Raw genomic sequence first — 19,066 nt, 5'->3', positions numbered from 1 at the left:
TGTTTAGCGGCGATCTAGATTTAGAGTCGTTTAAAACGGACTTCGTGATGCTGCAATTTCCCCAAAGATGATGTGGCCCAGACGTATAAATATAACAGTTAACTGAATAGGCTCGTACTTGGGACCAGGTTGATGCCCCCCCCACTCTCTCTCTCTCTCTCTCTCTCTCTCTCTCTCTCTCTCTCGTCTCTCTCTCTCTCCTCTCTCTCTCTCTCTCTCTCTCTCTCTCTCTCTCTCTCTCTCTCTCTCTCTCTCTCTCTCTCTCTCTCTCTCTCTCTCTCTCTCTCTCTCTCTCTCTCTCTACCCCTCTGTGCAGCAGTCTGTCCTGCTTGGCGTCGCGTACTGCGCTCCATACAAACCCGGGCTTTCCGCTGCAGCGGCGGCGCAGAGCAGCGTGGCACGCCGACCGGCTGCCCTCCTCCGCCAGTGACCGGACCGCCTGGCCAGCCCCAGCCGTCAGGCCGAACCCCGGATTTACAGTCACACGAAGAAGACGCGAAGATTTTCATCGGGAAACTTTTTTCTTAATTTCTTTTGTTTTGTTTGTACAGGTGAGGTCTTTCTCGCTCACGTCTCGAGTCTCAAGTTTCCTCCCATGTGCTCCGCGCTGTTCCTCGCGGAACAATCCGAGCCGAGTTAAACCTTCTTACCTGGGAGGGAGTGGTGCATAAGGACATTTTTAAGCTCGATTATTAAAAAAATCCGACTAGATATATAAGCGCGTGCCACCTTTCGTCACCCCGTCCGTGGACCTCCCGTGCGGCTTCAGGTTGGTTCTTTTCTTAGCGGATCGCAGTCATTCGTGCTCCCGCGCGCTGTGGTGTTTTTTTTTAACTCTGTCGGTAGCTAGCTGGTAAACTCGGACGAACATGGGTTTGAATGTGTCTCTCCACCCTGTGCGAGCTTTTAATGCAGTGAGCCGCGCGCTTTGTGGCAGCCTGGTCACTGGACATCGGTGCTGCGAGTGTGAGTGTGTGAGTTAACGGATGATTGACAGAGGGATCACGGTTACAACAGGCGATGGGGAGTCGAAGCGGCTGTCTCGCGTACAGTAAGTAGCCCCCTAGTTCTTCTTGGCAACTATTCGGCGTCTGAATAATACCTCGTTTTGTTCCGTATCCAACTCTTTGGCCCAGACACACTCCCGAAGCACTCCACCGTGAAGTGCGCACAGCATCTGGCGACCGAGGATAACGCGCATGGTCACCCCCACCCCCCACCACCGGCTTGGAAATAAGACAAGTCTTTTTCGGCTGACTCCGTGACCATGATGAGAGGATGAAATACCCGTTAACGCCGCTGATCTGGACTCTAAAGTCCGCGGCTGTAGGCAGCCAGCGCAGTGTGCGCCCTCATTACGCAGGGGGTCGTGTGCGCCCTCATTTACGCAGGGGGCCGTGGTGCTGAGGGCGACGCGGATGGTCGCTGCATCGATGGGAGCCTTAACCCCCTCGGGTGTCTCCAGTTATCGATCCAGCGAATGTCTCCAAGGATTTATTACCGGTGGTTGGGGAGGGAGAGGGCACGACCCGCTGTAAGGGCGTGGCTGGTGTTGCGCGTAAAGAGGACGAGGCTTGTTTTGCGAGGAAAGTTCATTTTGTTTGCGTCTCAACCACCTCTCTCTCTCTCTCCCCCTTTCCCTCATTCACTCGCTAGTACGCATGTGTATTTACGCGTGCGTGTGCACTTTTAAGCAGCTTCACTTGTGTTTTTTGCGGTATTCCGCGTTGTCTTGGGCTTAAACGGTGACGTATGGGATATGCTCAGCAACTGACAAGATGCCATACATCATCAAGGCCGTGTATTTGATACATATTCTTTCGGTGTGTTTGTGTTTTTGTGTGTAGGAGGGCATGTGTTTGGGTGTGTGTTTGTGCGGTATGTGTGTGTATGTGTGTGTGTGGGAGTGACAGGGAGCAGCATTAGAGTAAGTCTCAGACATTAGACTCTGTCATGTTTCCTAAATAGCCATTCATCAGGCAGCCTGTTTTAGTGAGGATACCTCTCTCACAGAAATCCAATCCATTAGCAGCACAGCCTCTCGCTACTGTGCGTAAGCTGGATATGATGGGTATTGATGCGTGTGTGTGTGTGTGTGTGTGTTATCATAATTTACTTTTTAAAGAAGACAAGCTATTACTAAGAAAACGTGTGTGTGTATAAGAAAGAGAGACACTACAATGTTAAGGATCCAGCGATATTTGTTAATAAGTTTCGCTTTTGGAAGTGATCAAATTAGTAAAGTGTGTATAAATGTTACTAATGTGTCTATAAACATGTTTCTGATAATGAGTCTAGCGAGCGCTCTGCTGTGTGTGTGTGTGTGTGTGTGACAGTGGCAGCCCACTGATGGATGATAAGATGGATGGGAAGGTGGCATTTTCACGGAGAAACACCAATCGCCACTTTCCCACCTTGCCATCCCTCATTCCGTCCGTTTTCAGCAAACACAGCCCTGAAACCTCTCATCATCCATTCATCCATCTTTATATCCAACTATTCTGTCCACTGTCTTCGCTCCTCTTCCTCCTCTCCTCCTTTCTGTCACATCGTCCGCTGTGGGTCCCAGAGCTACCCAGAGCAGCAGCGTTCCAGTAATGGAGATGATTTGGGCTGCGAGTCTGTGAGGTCAACGACGGGCCATTGCGTGGTACTGGGCTTTATTACTCATCTGCCCCCTCCAAAAAAAAAAAGACACATGTCCCCCCCCCCAAAAAAAACAACAACAACAACAATAGGTACTTCTCCTAGCACTTACAACTGTTGCTTTTGTAACAGTTAAGCCGTGTGTGCGGACCCCACTTCGACCGCTTATCTCTCCCTCGTCCTTTCTTTCTTTCTCTTTCTTTCTTCCCCTCTCTCCCTCGTGTACTCACACGGTATTGGATGTTTAAGCACACATTCAGTCACAGAGAGCGTGGAAAGCTTGTTAAAGACATCAATGCCAAAAGTTGGCGTGCTCCGCGGAGATAGCGCAGATCAATTTTCACACAACGCCTTAACAGCCTTCAGCGAGTTCGCTGTGTCTCGCCGCCGAAAACACCCCCCTCCCAAAAAACACACCACACATATGTTCTTCCGCGCTGCAGACACGCGTGCGTGCGCGCGCACATCAGATAGACATACGCATACACAACGACACGAACACACACACAGGCGAGTAAACACAGCCGCGGCCCTCGAAAACAATTTGTCAGTCTGTCTGAGAAGTGTGATATTGCCTCCAGCTAATGTTGGATGGATCAAAAGAGACAGTTATGAAATACTTTGTTTAGTGTGTGTGTGTGTGTGTGAGTGTGGGTGAGAGAGAAAGTGTCTGTGTGTACGTGTAAGTTGTGAGTTCGCTGCATCACCAGTGTACGTGTGTGTTTTCGCGGCCGTTGTGCTTCGCTCCTACAGCGAGGTGTATTTATGAGGTCTGGATTAGGCATCCGCTTGAGATGTGGGAGATTGATATTCTCCCAAATGTTTCGGCTCACCTCACGCTCAATAACCTATAGGTTTAGATAGATACATTCCTCCTCCCCCCCCCAGCCCCCCTCTCTCTCTCTCTCATCTCTCTCTCTCTCTCTCATGCACCCACACTGTAATGCCTTATGTCTCCCCCTCTTCCTCTCTTCCTCCACCTTCTACCTTTACATTTCGGACTAGCTCCACCTGTTGCCTCCACCTTTTGTGGTTTATTTCTTTCCCACTCCTGGTATTCCCCTTCGCTTCTTCGTTCCATCTTCTTTTTTTGTGCCATTGTCTCGTCTTCGCTTTCCTCTCCTCCGCTGTCTTCCCATCCATCCATCCATCCATCTTTACATCCTTCCGTGTCTCACGCAGCAACATTGGCATGACGGTGCATGACTGTCACCAGTTAATCCTAACCATGTTAGCCAATAAATGACAGAATAAGATGGTAAAAAAAAAGAAATAAAAAGCTATTCACTCAGACAGCATCCTACTGTCATCCTTCACTGTTTTAATCATGGATTCCATTTCCCCTCCGCCTCTCTATCATCTTTTTACTGCCGACCCCCCCCCCAACACATTTCTGTTGACAGCTGACCTGCGGCTCACAGCAGAGGGGAGGGGGGGAGGCGCTTGAAGAAGGACCAAAAAGAGAGAGGTTTGAGACAAAGGGGGAGAGCAGGATAGCACACGGACAACGGGGGAGACTCTTGATCTGTGATCATTTGATTTAAAAGAATAAAGAAGGGGGAAAAAAGGAGCCTTAAGGCAGTCAGACCTTCGCCTCCCACTCCACTCGTCTCAACGCCAGCCGGCGATGGCTAAACTGTGAATACACCCCGTCCCTCCCTCCCTACACACTCCTAACGCTGACTTCTCACCTCACCAACAGTGGCTGCCTCCCGTTGCCATGGAGAAGACCTACTCACTCACCGCTCACCTACGACGAGTTCCAGGAGGTAAATATACGGCTGGCCGCTACAGCAGCGACATCCTCAGCAATGGCATGACCCTTCACACTGGGGGGCAGCCTGGACCGCCACATGTGGACGGTCCGGCCGGGGGCGGCGGCGGTGGGTCATGCGGGCGTAACCGCGACCTGAGCGGTATCAACAGTGGCGGCGGACTCCCCCGCTGGAGCAGGCGGGAGATCTGCCTCCTGTCCGGGTTGGTGTTTGCGGCGGGGATGTGCGTCATCCTGGGCAGCATGCTGGCACTCAAGTACATCTCCCTGGAGGCCCAGCAGGACCCGCTGTGCCGACAGGACTGCCAGCGCAAACGCTCCCTCCTGCGAGCGGCGCGCTTCGTCCAGGCCAACATCGACCCAACGATCCAGCCCTGTAAGGACTTCTACTCGTTCGCCTGCTGCGGCGGCTGGCTGCGACGCCACGGCATCCCCGAGGACAAGCTCAGCTACGGCATCATCACCGCCATAGGAGAGCACAACGAGGAGAAGCTACAGCGCCTCCTTCTGGAGCCCATCCGGAGGCGAGGGGCCAACTCGGCTGAACGCAAGGTCAAGGAGTTCTATCGCTCCTGCGTCAACATCCAGAACATCGACAAGCTGGGCTCTGCCCCCATGGTTGAGGTGATTGACAGCTGCGGAGGCTGGGACCCCGTTGGACTCACCTCCCGGCACCGCGGGGTGGGAGACCGAGGGCACCACTAAGAGACCCAGACTTCGACGAGCACTTCAACGAGCTCCTCTACAGGACCCAGGGGGTGTACAGCACAGCAGTCTTCTTCTCGCTCACAGGTCAACGTAGATGACAAGAATTCATCCAGGAACGCTATCAGGGTGAGGAAGCATTATTAGGTAGGAGGGGGGGCGGGGGTATTAGCTCAAGAATTAGGTTAATTAGGTGAATCAGGGTGTAATGTTTGAGTCTTGCTTATGTAGCACATAATATTGTCCAACAGTTCAAATGCACATTCCCGTGTTGCAGCTAACCACCATATGACAGATCTCAAACATCTGTTAATGTGATAAATGTTCACAAGAGATCAACTCTCCCCCATTTCCTCTCCCTCTCTCTCTCTCTCTCTCCTTCTTCTCGTCTCTCTCTCTTCTCTCTCTCTCTCTCCTCTGTGCATAGATTGACCAAGAGGGGCTCACATTACCTGAAAGAACTCTGTACCTGGGGCAGGATGAGGACAGTGTAAAGGTAAACATTTTGCTCCTTCCTCTCACTTTCCCTCCCTCCCCTCCCTTCCTCCTGCCCCCCCACCTTCTCTCCCCATTTCTGTCCATCTCTCCATCTGTCTGTGTATTGACCCATTTCCCCTCTGTCCCATCCATCCACCTGTTCCTTCTTCTGCCATCCCTATTCTTTTGTTAGCCCTGTCCACTTTGCCACATGTCACCCTGCCTGCGGTCATTATTTGATGATGATGCTTCTCTGTCTGTCCATTAGTGATGATGTAATTATGACTTGGTACACAGATATTGGCAGCCTACAAGGCCCTGATGGAACGCTTGCTGAGCATGCTGGGAGCTCACAACGCCACGCAGAAGTCCAAAGAGATTCTACAACTAGAGACGCGTCTGGCAAATGTGAGTCCTTGTTCTGTGTGTGTGTGCGTGTGGGAGTGTGTGTGTGTACCATGTTTAACTATCCTAATGGGGACATTTGGTCCCCATCATGATAGAAAAACCAGAATCCACCTACCTTGTGGGGCCATTTTATGGGGCCCCACAAGTAAAAGGGTCTATTTTAGGGTTAGGACTGGGGTTTAGGGTTAAGGTTAGAATTAGGGTTAGGTTAAGGTTAGGGTAAGGGTTAGGGTTAGGCATGTAGTTTGCATGGTTAAGGTTAAGGGCTAGGAAATGAATGTAGTCAATGAGGGGGGGCCCCACAAGTATAGAATTGCGAGTGTGTGTGTGTGTGTGTTGAGAGAATGAGGCAGAGAGAGAGAGAGAGAGGGTTTGTTGTGTAAATGAGCTGATTGTGTGTGTGTGTGTGTGTGTGTGTGTGTGTGTGTGTGTGTGTGTGTGTGTGCCTTAATTTATCTTCACTCTAGGCGTCCAGTGTCTTAATTGGGATAGTAGAATCATGAAGGGACATTTAAGGTTAGGTTTAAATTTGTTTTTGTTTTTTTCAGTTCAGAGTTAAGTTTTAGGCTGTAGTTTGGGTTAGGGTTAGTTTTAGGGATAGTGTTAAGGTTAGGGTAAATTTCAGGGTTTTGGGGTTAAGAAAATAGGATTTTTACCCTGACCAGTTTTTCTTTTTTGGTGCCCGTAAGGATATACAAACGCACACATGCGCGTGTGTGTGTGTGTGTGTGTGTGTGTGTGTGTGTGCGCGTGTGTTTTTTTTCCATAGATTTGGGGGAAACACTACATACCACTGTTTAGGCAGACAACATAGTGAATACTCGGTCATTTATGAGTGATTTTCTCAGGTTTGATCCATTTGGTGCTCGTTTGAGCAGTGAATCTGGGCGACCCCCACCACATCTGGGTGTAATTTATAGTGCGAGCTGGACAACGAGACAAGAAAACCTACATTACACAATGATGGTTAAACACGGGAGACAGAAAAAAAAGGAGGAAAAGTGGGTCAAAACTGTACAATTTCCAACTTGTTTTGTTCTATTCAGACACCCAAACACTGTAGTCTTTAAAATGGCTGCATTGTGGTTGCCGTATTAGCCGTCTATATATTTGCTCATTCTTAAAAATAATCCAACTGATTTGTTTGCACGTTGTAGTAACACAAGTTTTTTGTGAAATCATGAGTTTGCATTGTGTGGCATTGTGATTTACATGCTTACATTATCGCCAAGTTTGTGCACCTCTACAGTCTGAAATGATTAAAACTGGTGGAGACCAGATTGTAGGTGTGTGTGATGTCTAGTGTTGCAGGTTTGTGTAGTAATTGTTGTTGCCAGGTCCCGGGCTAACATCTCTTCTGTCTTCTCGCCAGATTACTATGTCAGAGTATGATGATCAGAGGAAAGACATCAGCTCCATGTACAACCACATCACTCTCAAACAGCTACAGCGCATTGCTCCCAGGGTGAGTACTGCGCGCGCGCGCGCGCGCGCACACACACACACACACACACACACACACACACACACACACACACACACACACACACACACACACACACACACACACTGCAAAAGCTTAGAAAAAACAGCTTTGTTTCTATTGTTACTTTTGTGACTGTGTGTATTTGCATGTGTGTGTGTGTGGACACTGTACAAAGGCATATGTGAGGGATTAAGTTTTGAACTCCAGCTGAGCATTTCCAGGGCTGTGATGGGTATGTGCACAAATTGAGGGGTTGCTGTGTCCAATACACAGTCTCTCTTGTGCGTGTGACACACAGACACACACAAACACACACACACACACACGGGCACTGAGGCCTCCTTGGCTGAGAGAAGCTGTCTGCCCTGCGGGGGTAGACAAGGGATTGACTGAGGGAGTGGGAGAGGGAGGAGGACTGGAGAGAATGAGGGGACAGTGGGGGGTGGGGGGAGTGGAGGGTGGGGGGGGTTGGACACCAGGGGGTGAATAGATTTGACAGTGGGAGGTAGAAGGGGAGAGGAAAAGCTGTCATAGAGTAGAGGAGCGAAAGGGAGAGGAAGCAAGAAAAGAAGAAAGGGAGAAGTTCCTTTCGGGTGGCTGCAGGGAGCCATCAGAGAATTCTCAGAAGATGTTCACTTCCTTTTGGTCATGGGTGGATGTGGAGAGAGAGAGAGAGAGAGAGAGAGAGAGAGAGAGAGAGAGGGAGGGAGGAAGTAGGGCTGGAAGCCAGGGACAAAGTCCCAAAGTAACTGAGACTCTTGCCTTACCTCGCCTGCAGCTGCACTGGAAGCGCCTGCTGGACAGAATCTTCCACGACAACTTCTCTGAAGACGAGGAGATCGTAGTGCTAGCCACCGATTACGTGCAGAAAGTATCCGACATCATCAACACCACCTCAGACAGGTAAGGAGAGAAGGATGCATTTGTTGGCGTGTTTTTTTGGGGGGAGGAGGTAGAGTGGAAGGAAGGAGGGATGAAGGTTCGATTTGTGGTGGAGGAATTAGGATGGAGATGTGGGGATGAATGGACAATCGATAAACGCTCTGCATTTTTTGACTTACCTACTTTTTTAAGCGGGTGTAAGCGCTTTTATTCAAGTTATTAGGTGTGTGTGTGTGTGTGTGTGTGTGTGTGTGTGTGTGTGTGTGTGTGTCCCTCAATGGCCTCTATTTTCAGAGTCGCTATAACTTGTGTTACAATAGTGTCACAAGGTCTATGGATGCGTTTTCCATTGCCTCTGTCCATGCATATATCTGCATATATCTGCATGTACGTGTGTGTGTGTGTGTCTGTGTGTGTGTGCATGCGTGCGTGCGTGTGTGTGTGTTTTGGTTGAATCACTGTGAGGTGAATATCCAGCGCTGCTGCAGCTGATTATTATTGATCCACACACTCTCCCTCTCTCTCCACATACACACACACAAACACACGCACACTCTCTCCCTCTCTCGCTCTCCACACACATATACACACACACACACAAACACACGCACACTCTCTCTCCCTCTCTCTCTCCACACACACATACACACACACACACTCTCGGTCTTTCTCTCTCCCTCTATCTCCACATACACACACACAAACACACGCACACACACGCGCACACGCTCTCCCTCGGTCTCTCTCTCGCCATCTCTTTGTCTCTACACACACACACACACACACACACACACACACAAACACATGCATGCACACACTCTCTCTCTCTCTCTTGGTCTGTCTCTCTCTCTCTCGCTCTCTCGGTCTCTCTCTCCCTTGACAGTTTTCAGAGGTGGCTGAAAGTGCTGCTACAAGTCAGGCTGCATTTTTCAGGCCTTGACAGTTTCCCAATAGTCATTTTACTACGCTCTGGAGTCAACAACCCAACACTACACAAGTAAACATTTCATCATCAAGGCAGCGCAGGTACCCAACTGCCAAACCGACCGACCAACCGCTGGAGTATTTGCTTGTCTGTGACTGACCACCTGTCTGTCAAACACAACGCACGTTGAGCTGAGGACGTCTCGTCTTATCTTGTCTTGTCGTCCTTTCTGTACCGCACTGTACTCGTATTCTTTAATGATTCTGGTCTCTGTCCTCTGTCAGTCGATATACAACCTACCTTCTGCTACCTTCTGTGCTCATTTTCTCAGCCCAATCCATGAGTCTTAAGTCCAACTCCTCTCGTCTGGCCTCCTACTGCTCTCTTGCGTTCGTTGTAGGATTTTTAACAACAGCGTACCTACGGGTACACAGTCACACAAACACAGTGCACGCACAGATTCACAGGGCCTTTTTTAAGATTTCAGACTACCTGGTAGTATACATCATATCTATAATGCCCTTTGCTGCATCATGGTCGTCATAGCAATGATCCCCACATCCAGCTATCTATACTACACTTCAGACTGCAGAAGCGATGGAGCAGGTGGGCGGGGGGGGGGGGGCAGGAGCTTCATGTTGTTTGGTTGTTTACTCCACTCGTGCTTTGGGTTTGTTGTCTGTCCATCCCTCCGGCTGGCTTTCATAATGTATCGCTACGTCTGCACCCAGCTTTTCGCTCCACCCCTCTTCTGTTCCCATCTTCCCTCCACACCTGTGGCTTCCTCACTTTCTGTTTCCAACTTTCTGACTCATTCTCTCTTCACTCTGTCACTCTGTCACTCTCCCAACATTTGGCAACAACACCCCCACTTCACAAGATCTTTCAGTCTGTCCCCTATAGCTCGCTCGCTCACTCCTTCCGAGCCTTGCATTCTATATCGCTTCCTTTCAATTCTGACTCGGTCCCTTGATACGTACCGCCATGCTCTCCCCACTGCTCATCTCTCTATCGGTCCCTCTTCTTCTCTCCATTTCAGCTTCTGTTGCCTCTCCGCCTCTACCCTTCCTCCTACTCACCGGCGCTTTTGTTGATCTTGCCTGTTGCTGTACTTTTTTTTTCTCTGTGCTTTTTCTTGACTTTCAATCTTTTTTTCCCCTCTCCATCATTCTCCCTCCAACTGTTTTCTTTCTCGGTCCATCTCCGGTTTCTCTGTCTCCCAAAAGTTCATCCCCCTGGGTTTAATCAGAGGTTGGCATCAGTAGTTTCTACAGAAACACACATGGCTGGCAACCATACCAACATGTAGTACCCTGGCTCTGTTGAATGTCAGAAGCTAAGCAGGTGTGGGCTTGGCTAGAACTTGGATGAGAGACCTCCCGGGCAAACCGGAGTTGCTGTTGGAAGGGGTGTTTGGTGGGCCAGTAGGGGGCGGTCTTCTTTCTGGTCCAAGTAAAAGAAATCTCAATGCCGCAGTGCAGTGACGGAGACACTGCTGTGGGAGATACCGTCCTTCAGATGAGACGTTAAACCGAGGTCCTGACTCACTGTGGTCATTAAAGATCCCATGGCACTTATCCCAGAGAGTAGGGGGTCCCTCGGTGTCCTGGCAAAATTCCCAACCCGGATTTCTCCATCTGGCCACCCAATCATCCCCCGTGTAATTCGCTCAATGATTCCTCCATCTCCACCTCGAGATGATGTGTGGTGAGCGTTCTGGTACAATAAGGCTGTCGTGCATCACCCAGGTGGGTGCTACAAACTGGCGGTGTTTGAGGTGAGATTCCCCCCTTCACGGTGAAGCGCTTTGGGTGTCGAGATAAAACGCTTTATAAATCCATTGTTTTGTTTTTGGATTTTTTTTCCACCCTTTTTCTCCCCAATTGTACTTGGCTAACTACCCCACTCTTCTGAGCTGTCCCGGTTGCTGCTCCACCCCCTCTGCCAAGCCGGGGAGGGCTGCAGGCTACAACATGCCTCCGCCGATACATGTGGAGTCGCCAGCCATTTCTTTTCACCTGACAGTGAGGAGTTTCGCCAGGAGAAAGTAGCTCGTGGGAGGATCACGCTATTCCCCCAGTTCCCCCTCCCTCCTTCCAAGCAGGCGCCCCGGCCGACCAGAGGAGGCGCTAGTGCAATGACCAGGACACATACCCACACCCAGCTTCCCATGCCCGACCAAGCCGGAGACAACATAGGGATTCAAACTGGCGATCCCCGTGTTGGTAGGCAAAGTAATAGATCGCCACACCACCCGGATGCCCCATTATTATTATTATTAAGAGACACGCACATTCTACCCAATTCATTTTCTTGCTCTCACATTAGCAAAATACACAGACACAAATCCTCTTTTCTCTCAAACACACACATACTCTGATGGACAGCAGACTGCTGCCACCATATCCTAGGGGCGCTGCTCATTAACATAGCCAAGGAAAACCTGTCTTAGGATGCTCTGGTGCCTCACAATAAGAGGTCCCTTTATCATTCTGTTTAGTTACCAATTACTTACACGCCGCACACACACACACAAAACGAAATGTTCCCTGTCCCATTTGTTGTTGGCCCCCTGCAGTGAGGGTAAGGGGTCATGATAGAGGTGTTGGCTCACCAGCCGTCTATGTGTGTCACTGACCAGTGGAGCAGACAGGGAGGAGACATCCTCTGCTGATCCTCTGTGTTGATGTGGACACAGAGGCTGTGGAGAGAGCCCCCAGCTTCAGGTTCCTGGGGGTCACCATCACAGAGGACCTCCGCTGGGCCGACAACACCTCAGCAGTGATGAGTAAGGCACAACAACGCCTTTATTTTCTGAGGAGGCTAAGGAGAGCCAACATCACCTGTAAGCTGCTTGTCAACTTTTATAGAGGCTCCACAGAGAGCACCCTAACAAACTGCATGACAGCCCGGTACAGCTGCTGCACCAAAGCTGACAAAAAAAAGCCCTCCAGCGTGTTGTGTTGGAAAACAGCACAGCACAATGTTGGCATTGAGCTGCCATCACTAAGACACTTTCACAGCACTCGCTGTGTAAGGAGTGCAAGAACATCATTAAAGACATTGCACACCCTGGACACCATCTGTTTAAGCTCCTCCCATCAGGTGGGCGCTTCAGATCAATCCGCACACGCACTGGTGTGCTGCGGCACTATTGAACTCTGACCCTCAGTCTGACCAGACTGATGTGGTGCCACCATTGGAGCACATGCAATATTTAACAATATTTACATTTATTCAAGCCACTGATTATGTGCCGTATTTCCTCACCAACAACCCACGTCATTCAACACCCAGGTCTCCCGCACCGGGGCGTTGCCTGTGGTGCAGGAGACCTGGGTTCGCGTCTCGGCTGTGGCGGTCCCTGGCTGCTCCCTGAGTTCACTACATCGGTGTCAGAAGTGGGATGGTGAGACCGTGAGGCCATCGGAAGCTCGTGCGCCCTGAGGCGTGAGGGAGCTGGTATGCTGAAGCACGGGGGCGTGCTTCCCGAAGGAGGGGGGTAGTGCAACGACCACGGCTGAGTAGACTCGCTAACCCTTGGCTAACGGGTCGGACCCTTTAATCGACAGATTAGCGCAGTCCCGGGTTTGCGTCCCGGCTGCCCCCCGAATTCGCTACAATAACAGTTAGCTGGGTTTATTTTACATTGCTATGGCACATTGTCCAAGTTGTATATAAGACATAATAGAGAGTACGTAGAATTTAAAAATGAAATCAAACTAATTCTTAAGCGTTCCAACCATTATCGTCATTTTCTTCAACCATTTTAGCGCAAGTGAAATACACGAGTGCAGTATGCACTCTGGAGGCTTTGCATGCACAATTCAACACATGAACAAGAAACAAGTGAAGGAAACGACAAGTCCCAAAATGAGTCCTTTAGAAATCTTATTGATTAATTAGCAACTAATTAATGATTCGGAGGAAAAGCTTTGCTTCCTTCTCTTCTCTGATTGTGACCGACACAGCATCAGCGTGCATAAAGTCATTTTTATCACATATGACAACTGAAAAAACAAACCAAGAGTTTACCTCCCCATGTTTCTCGGTGTGAACTGTGGGCTTGCATCTTTCTAATGAGTAGGTTGATGTCAGGCTCCGTTCTGGTCACAGCCAATCTCAATGAATCAAGTCAAGTCAATTTTATTTGTATAGCCCAATATCACAAATTACAAATTTGCCTCAATGGGCTTTACAGCAGGGGTGTCAAACTCCAGGCCTTGAGGGCCGCAGTGTCTGCAGGTATTTGTAAAACCATGCACTACACCACCTGATTAAACTAGTTCCTTTCCCTCCTTGATCCAAGAGGTGAGCTAATTAGTTAAATCAGGCAGTGTAGTGCACGGTTGCAACAAATACCTGCAGACACTGCGGCCCTCGAGGCCTGGAGTTTGACACCCCTGCTTTACAGCAACACAACATCCTGTCCTTAGACCCTCTCATCGGATAAGGAACAACTCCCTAAAAAAAAACCTTTAACAGGGAGAAAAAATAGGACGAAACCTCAGGGAGAGCAACAGAGGAGGGATCTCTCTCCCAAGAATGGTGCAAATAGTCACCAGTGAGTCTTGATCTCGTCGGACTTTTCAGAAGCTTCATCCTTTAAAATGTTTGCTCGCATATATAAGTGCCGCCGAAGATTGTGCACATCTTGATATTGTGCATTTTAATGTTCGGAAAAGTGTCATTGGGTAGGGCAGCGTAAAAGTCAATCAAACTGCCTGACTCGAATACATCTTTCAGTGCATCACATTTTAATAAGTCGGCCAACTCAAGATGAAGCGATGACGGGGCCTCATAGATGTCCGCAGCAAGTCTTTCGCATTAAGATGTAGCTCACGGAATCTCACCTCAAACTCCACCTTAAACATTTTCAGCGCCTCTACGCACTTTGTGACAGGGAACTGTACCTGTGGGTCCTCGGAGGCTACATTTTGCGTTGTAGCAATATGATTAAAGTTTCCCCTCACTCACCTGCCGCAAAAGCAGCTGTAGTTTCACCTGGACTCACTTAATATGGGAGTACATTTCACAGATTATTTTCCCCTTGCCTTGCAGTAGCAGGTTGAGACCACTGAGACATTCTGTCGTGTCAGTTAGAAAGGCAAGGGGGCATTTCCACTCAGGGTTTGTGAGCTCCATGACAGTTCTGTATTCTGGCTGAAGAAACACGTCAATCAAGGGAAGCCGCTGATAGAAGCACTTCAAAACTCCACCGCAACCTTTGCCGTCGGATTTCCATGTGGCACGGTAAATCTCCGTAATCTCATTCTAGCTCAGAGAGAAATTCTTGGAACTGCCTACGGTTGAGTCTGTTCGCCGGGATGAAGTTCACACATGACACGACGACTTTCGTAACAGATTCCCACTTAACCACTTTGCAGCACAGCTCCCTCACTGCTCTGGGCGCACGCGCTTCCGATGACCTCACGGTCTCACCATCCCACTTCTGACACCAATGCAGCAAATTCGGGGGGGGGGGCAGCCCGGCCGGACCGTCACAGCCGGGACGCGAACCCGGATCTCCCGCAACGTTAACCAGTCAACTAAAGGATCGGACCCGTTAGCCAAAGGCAAATGTGTCTATTTATCCATGCACGTTACCCTACCCCCATCTTTCGGGAAGCGCGTCCGTGCGCATCCCACTTCTGACACCAATGTAGCGAATTCGGGGGGCAACCGCAGGAACCGCCGCAGCCGGGACGCGAACCCGTATCTCCCGCACCGCGGGAGACATCGCTAACCGCTCGACTAAAGGATACGACCCGTTAGCCAAGGGCTACCGAGCCTATTCATTCGTGATCGTTACACTTGTTTTCATGGTGAAATCCGGGCCCTTCTCTTCTCTTTGTGTGTCAAACAAATGAAACACCTTTTCATCACCATGCTCTATGTCGAGTTGTCCTTCAGTCTATTATTCTAAGGTTAATGGAACGTTACTTAGACTAGCCACCGAAAGAGAACAGCAGGCAGGCGAGAACAGCAACAGGCGAGCGTCACGTAGTGCCCCCCAGTGCCCCCTGGGTAATGAAGTTTATATAGGGCCATTATGAATCGCTCAGAGAACCTGATGTAGAGAGGGCAGAAACGAGTACCAGCAGCTTATGAGAAGTGTCGGTGTGCAAATAAAAATCATGGTACATCAGAGTAAAATGTAGCAGTGCCAGTACTGCGTATGGGTGAGTACCGGCCCTCTCTGAGCACTGGTCAGCTCAACTACAATTTCGCTGTGCTTGCACAAGGACAATGAAGTTCTTGAACCTTGAATGAATCCTCTTTTAAAGGCCACTAGCAGACCTTAGAAATACATTTTGTCTTTCCTCTACTGGACAAATTGTCCACCCTATACTGGACACTGATGTTCTCGTCATCATGGATAACACACACACACACACACACACACACACACACACACACACGACAAAGTTGTGGGGGGTAGTGTGAGGTCACATATGAATGGTGTACAAACTCCAGTAGTAAAAATTTGTCAAGTGGTCCAGGTGGACACACACTGCCTTTGTGTTTTCAGAATTAGCAAAAAATTGACAGGCTAGTTAACAAAAACACACAGACGCAGTTGTTTGTAATGAATAACTTCTGGGACATTGGGTCCCAACTAGCTGTCAAGACATTGCTGAATCCCTCAGGGGCATAAGCGCGCGTGCGCACACACACACACACACACACAAATTACTGCAATAGGCACATGGGTATATCAGTGTTAAATCTCTGCTTATTCACTTTTTCTCTTCAAATTTTAACGCTCTTCCTCCTCCTCATCTTGTCGCTGATTGGCTCGTTAGATAAAGCTCATAAACAATTGGAACCCCCCCCTTTTTCCTCCCCAGATGTACTGGGTCAATTACCCTATTTTCTGAGCCGTCCCGGTCGCCGCTCCACCCCCTCTGCCAATCCGGGGAGGGCTGCAGACTAAGACAGTGAGGAGTTTCGCCAGGGGGATGTAGCATGTGGGAGGATCACGCTATTCCCCCCAGTTCCTCCTCCCCCCCTGAACAGGCGCCCCGACCGACCAGAGGAGGCGCTAGTGCAGCGACCAGGACACACCCACCCACCCACACACACACACACACACACACACACACACACACATATCCGGCTTCCCACCTGGTAGGCAACGGAATAGACCGCTACGCTACCTGGACGCTCTCTGACCTTTCCTTTTTTTCTCCTTTATTCCGCCTCAAGGCACCTTAGCATTCGATTCGCTTCCCTCCCAAATTGAAAGTATTATGTCTGCTTGACCTTATTGTATGAGATGCAGTCTACAGGCTTTAATAGTGTTTGTCTCCATCTACCTCCTTTATCTTAGTCTTCATTATTCTGAATCACATTTTCCCTTCTTCTCCCCTCCTTCCCTTCCCTCTCATGCCCTTTCCTTTGTTGCACTCGTGTTCCATACCTTCTCACCTTTATTCTGCTCCTCCTTCCCTTTGCACCAAAGGGTGAATTACAATAAGGCCAGGAGGAGCTCAATTACCCCAGGTGAGACATAGTGTGGGGGGTATTTATTTTGAAATTCTTTTTCAATGTGCATTTCTGAATTTCTTTGTGTGCAGGGATTGTCGTGTTGGGTGATTGGGGCGACAGTGGCTCAGGAGGTGGAGCGGGTCGTGTGGTAACTGGAGGGTTGCCGGTCCGATCCTCAGCTCCTCCTTGCAAAAATGTCGAGGTGTCCTTGCGCAAGACATTTAACCCCTGCTCCTGATGAGCTAGTTGGCACCTTGGATGGCTCACACCACCGTCGATGTGTGTGTGTGTGTGTGTGTGTGGTGGTGGGGTGGGGTGGGGGGAGGCATTTATTGATTGTAAAGCACTTTGAGTGGTTGTTGTAGCTAGAAAACCACTATAAAAATGCAATCCATTTACAATTAGATTGTATTAGAGCAGTGGTTCTCAAACACTCAATCACAAAAAAATCCTCAGTGTCAATTAGTATTCCCAGTTTTTTTTATTCTGACAGGTGGTTAATTACACTCACCTGTCGCTCCAGGTCGGAAACCTCTGTAATTAGTGGCCGAATGACTGGAAAAACATGTCAATGTAATTAACTACCTGTAAATCAGCAGTACCGGTTGTACCAAGGACAAAATGGTGGCTGGATTAGAGCCACTGGCTGCTTAGTACACCAACATAGTATGTGAAAGTTTTTTAGGACATCCGAAACCATGGTAGTGCATAAAACAGTATGCAAAAAATACCCAGATGTCATACTACACCAAGAAAAATATCATAGTATGCAAACACTGGACACTGCGCTGGCACGAGTATCCCACAATGCATTGCGATACTCGACAACGACCAACAATGGCGGAGGGTGGTGATACAAAACCCACTGGCAAAACAGTGGAACCGTTTAAATGTGAGTTGTACTTTTCATTATGCTAAGGGCAATGTAGTCAAAATCATCTTTTATTTTTACGTTTTAAAAAAAGATGCCCGTCACCACATCTATAGATATGAGGCAGGCGATCATTGACCTGCGAAGAGCTGAAAGGTGGGCGCAGCTCTATGATGAAGTGTCCGAACAGCCACTGTAATAGTACACATGTAGTGTGTAGTACATGCGATTTCAGACACAAACACAGCCGGGTTTCTCCATCACATCGACATGGACGACATGATGGTAGCTGAGCGCTCAGCAGTCTTTTTTTATTACATCCAACACATTTAAAAAAACCCAAGGATAAAAAAACCCAAGACATCTTGAGAGCCTGTGAAGCTAGGGAGAAAGCAATGCAGGTCCCTGCAGCTTCAGCTCTCTCCCTGTCTCCGTTTGGGGTGTGGATGCTATTTAATCTGTTCTGAGTTAATTAGAAATTAGACTAACTCAAGTTAGCTGGTTCACACCCCTTTCTGCCACAATCACAAACACTTGTGATACTCTGTGCCCATGGGAAACTAGTCTCAACACACTGGGCGGCATGGTGGAGCAGTGGTTAGCTCCATCGCCTCACGGCAAGAAGGTTCTGGGTTCGAACCCCGGGGTTGTCCAACCTTGGGGGGGGGGTCATGTCATCCCATCCCATCCCAGGTCCTTCCTGTGTGGATTTTGCATGTTCTTTCCGTGTCTGCATGGGTTTCTCCGGGCGCTCCGGTTTCCTCCCACCACCAAAAAGAAACATGCATGTTAGGGTTTGCATGCATGTCTGTGCCCCTGAGCAAGGCAATGGGAAAAGAACTGGAGTTGGTCCCCGGGTGCTGCATGAAGACGGCAGCCCACTGCTCCTATCTACACAGACCACAGCTAGGATGGGTTCATTTGCAGTAATTGAATTTCCCCAGGGGGATTAATAAAGGAAACTTAAATTTAATATCAATAGCTTTTAATTTATTGAGACCAAACTAAAAAACAAAAAACATGCAAACACGTCTTTGTAAGTGTACCCAGAAGGAACATTTCCTTAGCCATTTAACTGAACTAATCCCCACTTCGCCATTTAGTGGCCACTGCAAATCAACCCCCAGCACAGAGAAAAGATGTTCTGTGGTATGTGAGACGTTCTGCGTTTTGTCCAAAAAAAATCCCTCCCAAAAAAACAACAAATGACAGAAAAATTAAAATAAGTGCAATTTTGCTTCACTTTTGGTACTATTTCTATTTCTATTTGAAGCCAGTGTCTTAATTTCAGTTTGGTTTTCGTTTTTCTAACTGATTAGTTTTTGTTTGTTTTTTTGTCAGTCTTCGTTTCAGTTTTCATTCTTGCTTGGAGCCAACAAAAACTTCCTACTCCAAAAGTTA

At 48.9% G+C, this 19,066-nt stretch overlaps 1 protein-coding gene across 1 annotated transcript in view; it reads left to right on the top strand.

Moving 5' to 3' along the window:
* The first annotated feature begins 4,366 nt into the window (after positions 1–4,366).
* Positions 4,367–19,066, top strand: part of LOC130115779 (endothelin-converting enzyme-like 1) — a 50,765-nt gene continuing 36,065 nt past the window's right edge. Inside the window, 9 exon segments of the mRNA XM_056283606.1 lie at positions 4,367–4,396; positions 4,398–4,501; positions 4,561–5,101; positions 5,146–5,211; positions 5,213–5,254; positions 5,553–5,621; positions 5,900–6,010; positions 7,383–7,475; positions 8,275–8,399. Coding sequence (XP_056139581.1) covers positions 4,367–4,396; positions 4,398–4,501; positions 4,561–5,101; positions 5,146–5,211; positions 5,213–5,254; positions 5,553–5,621; positions 5,900–6,010; positions 7,383–7,475; positions 8,275–8,399 — 1,181 coding nt within the window.

This window comes from Lampris incognitus, chromosome 7, assembly GCF_029633865.1.
Source record: "Lampris incognitus isolate fLamInc1 chromosome 7, fLamInc1.hap2, whole genome shotgun sequence".
Taxonomy (NCBI): domain Eukaryota; kingdom Metazoa; phylum Chordata; class Actinopteri; order Lampriformes; family Lampridae; genus Lampris; species Lampris incognitus.
This window is presented reverse-complemented; position numbering and strand designations above follow the sequence as displayed.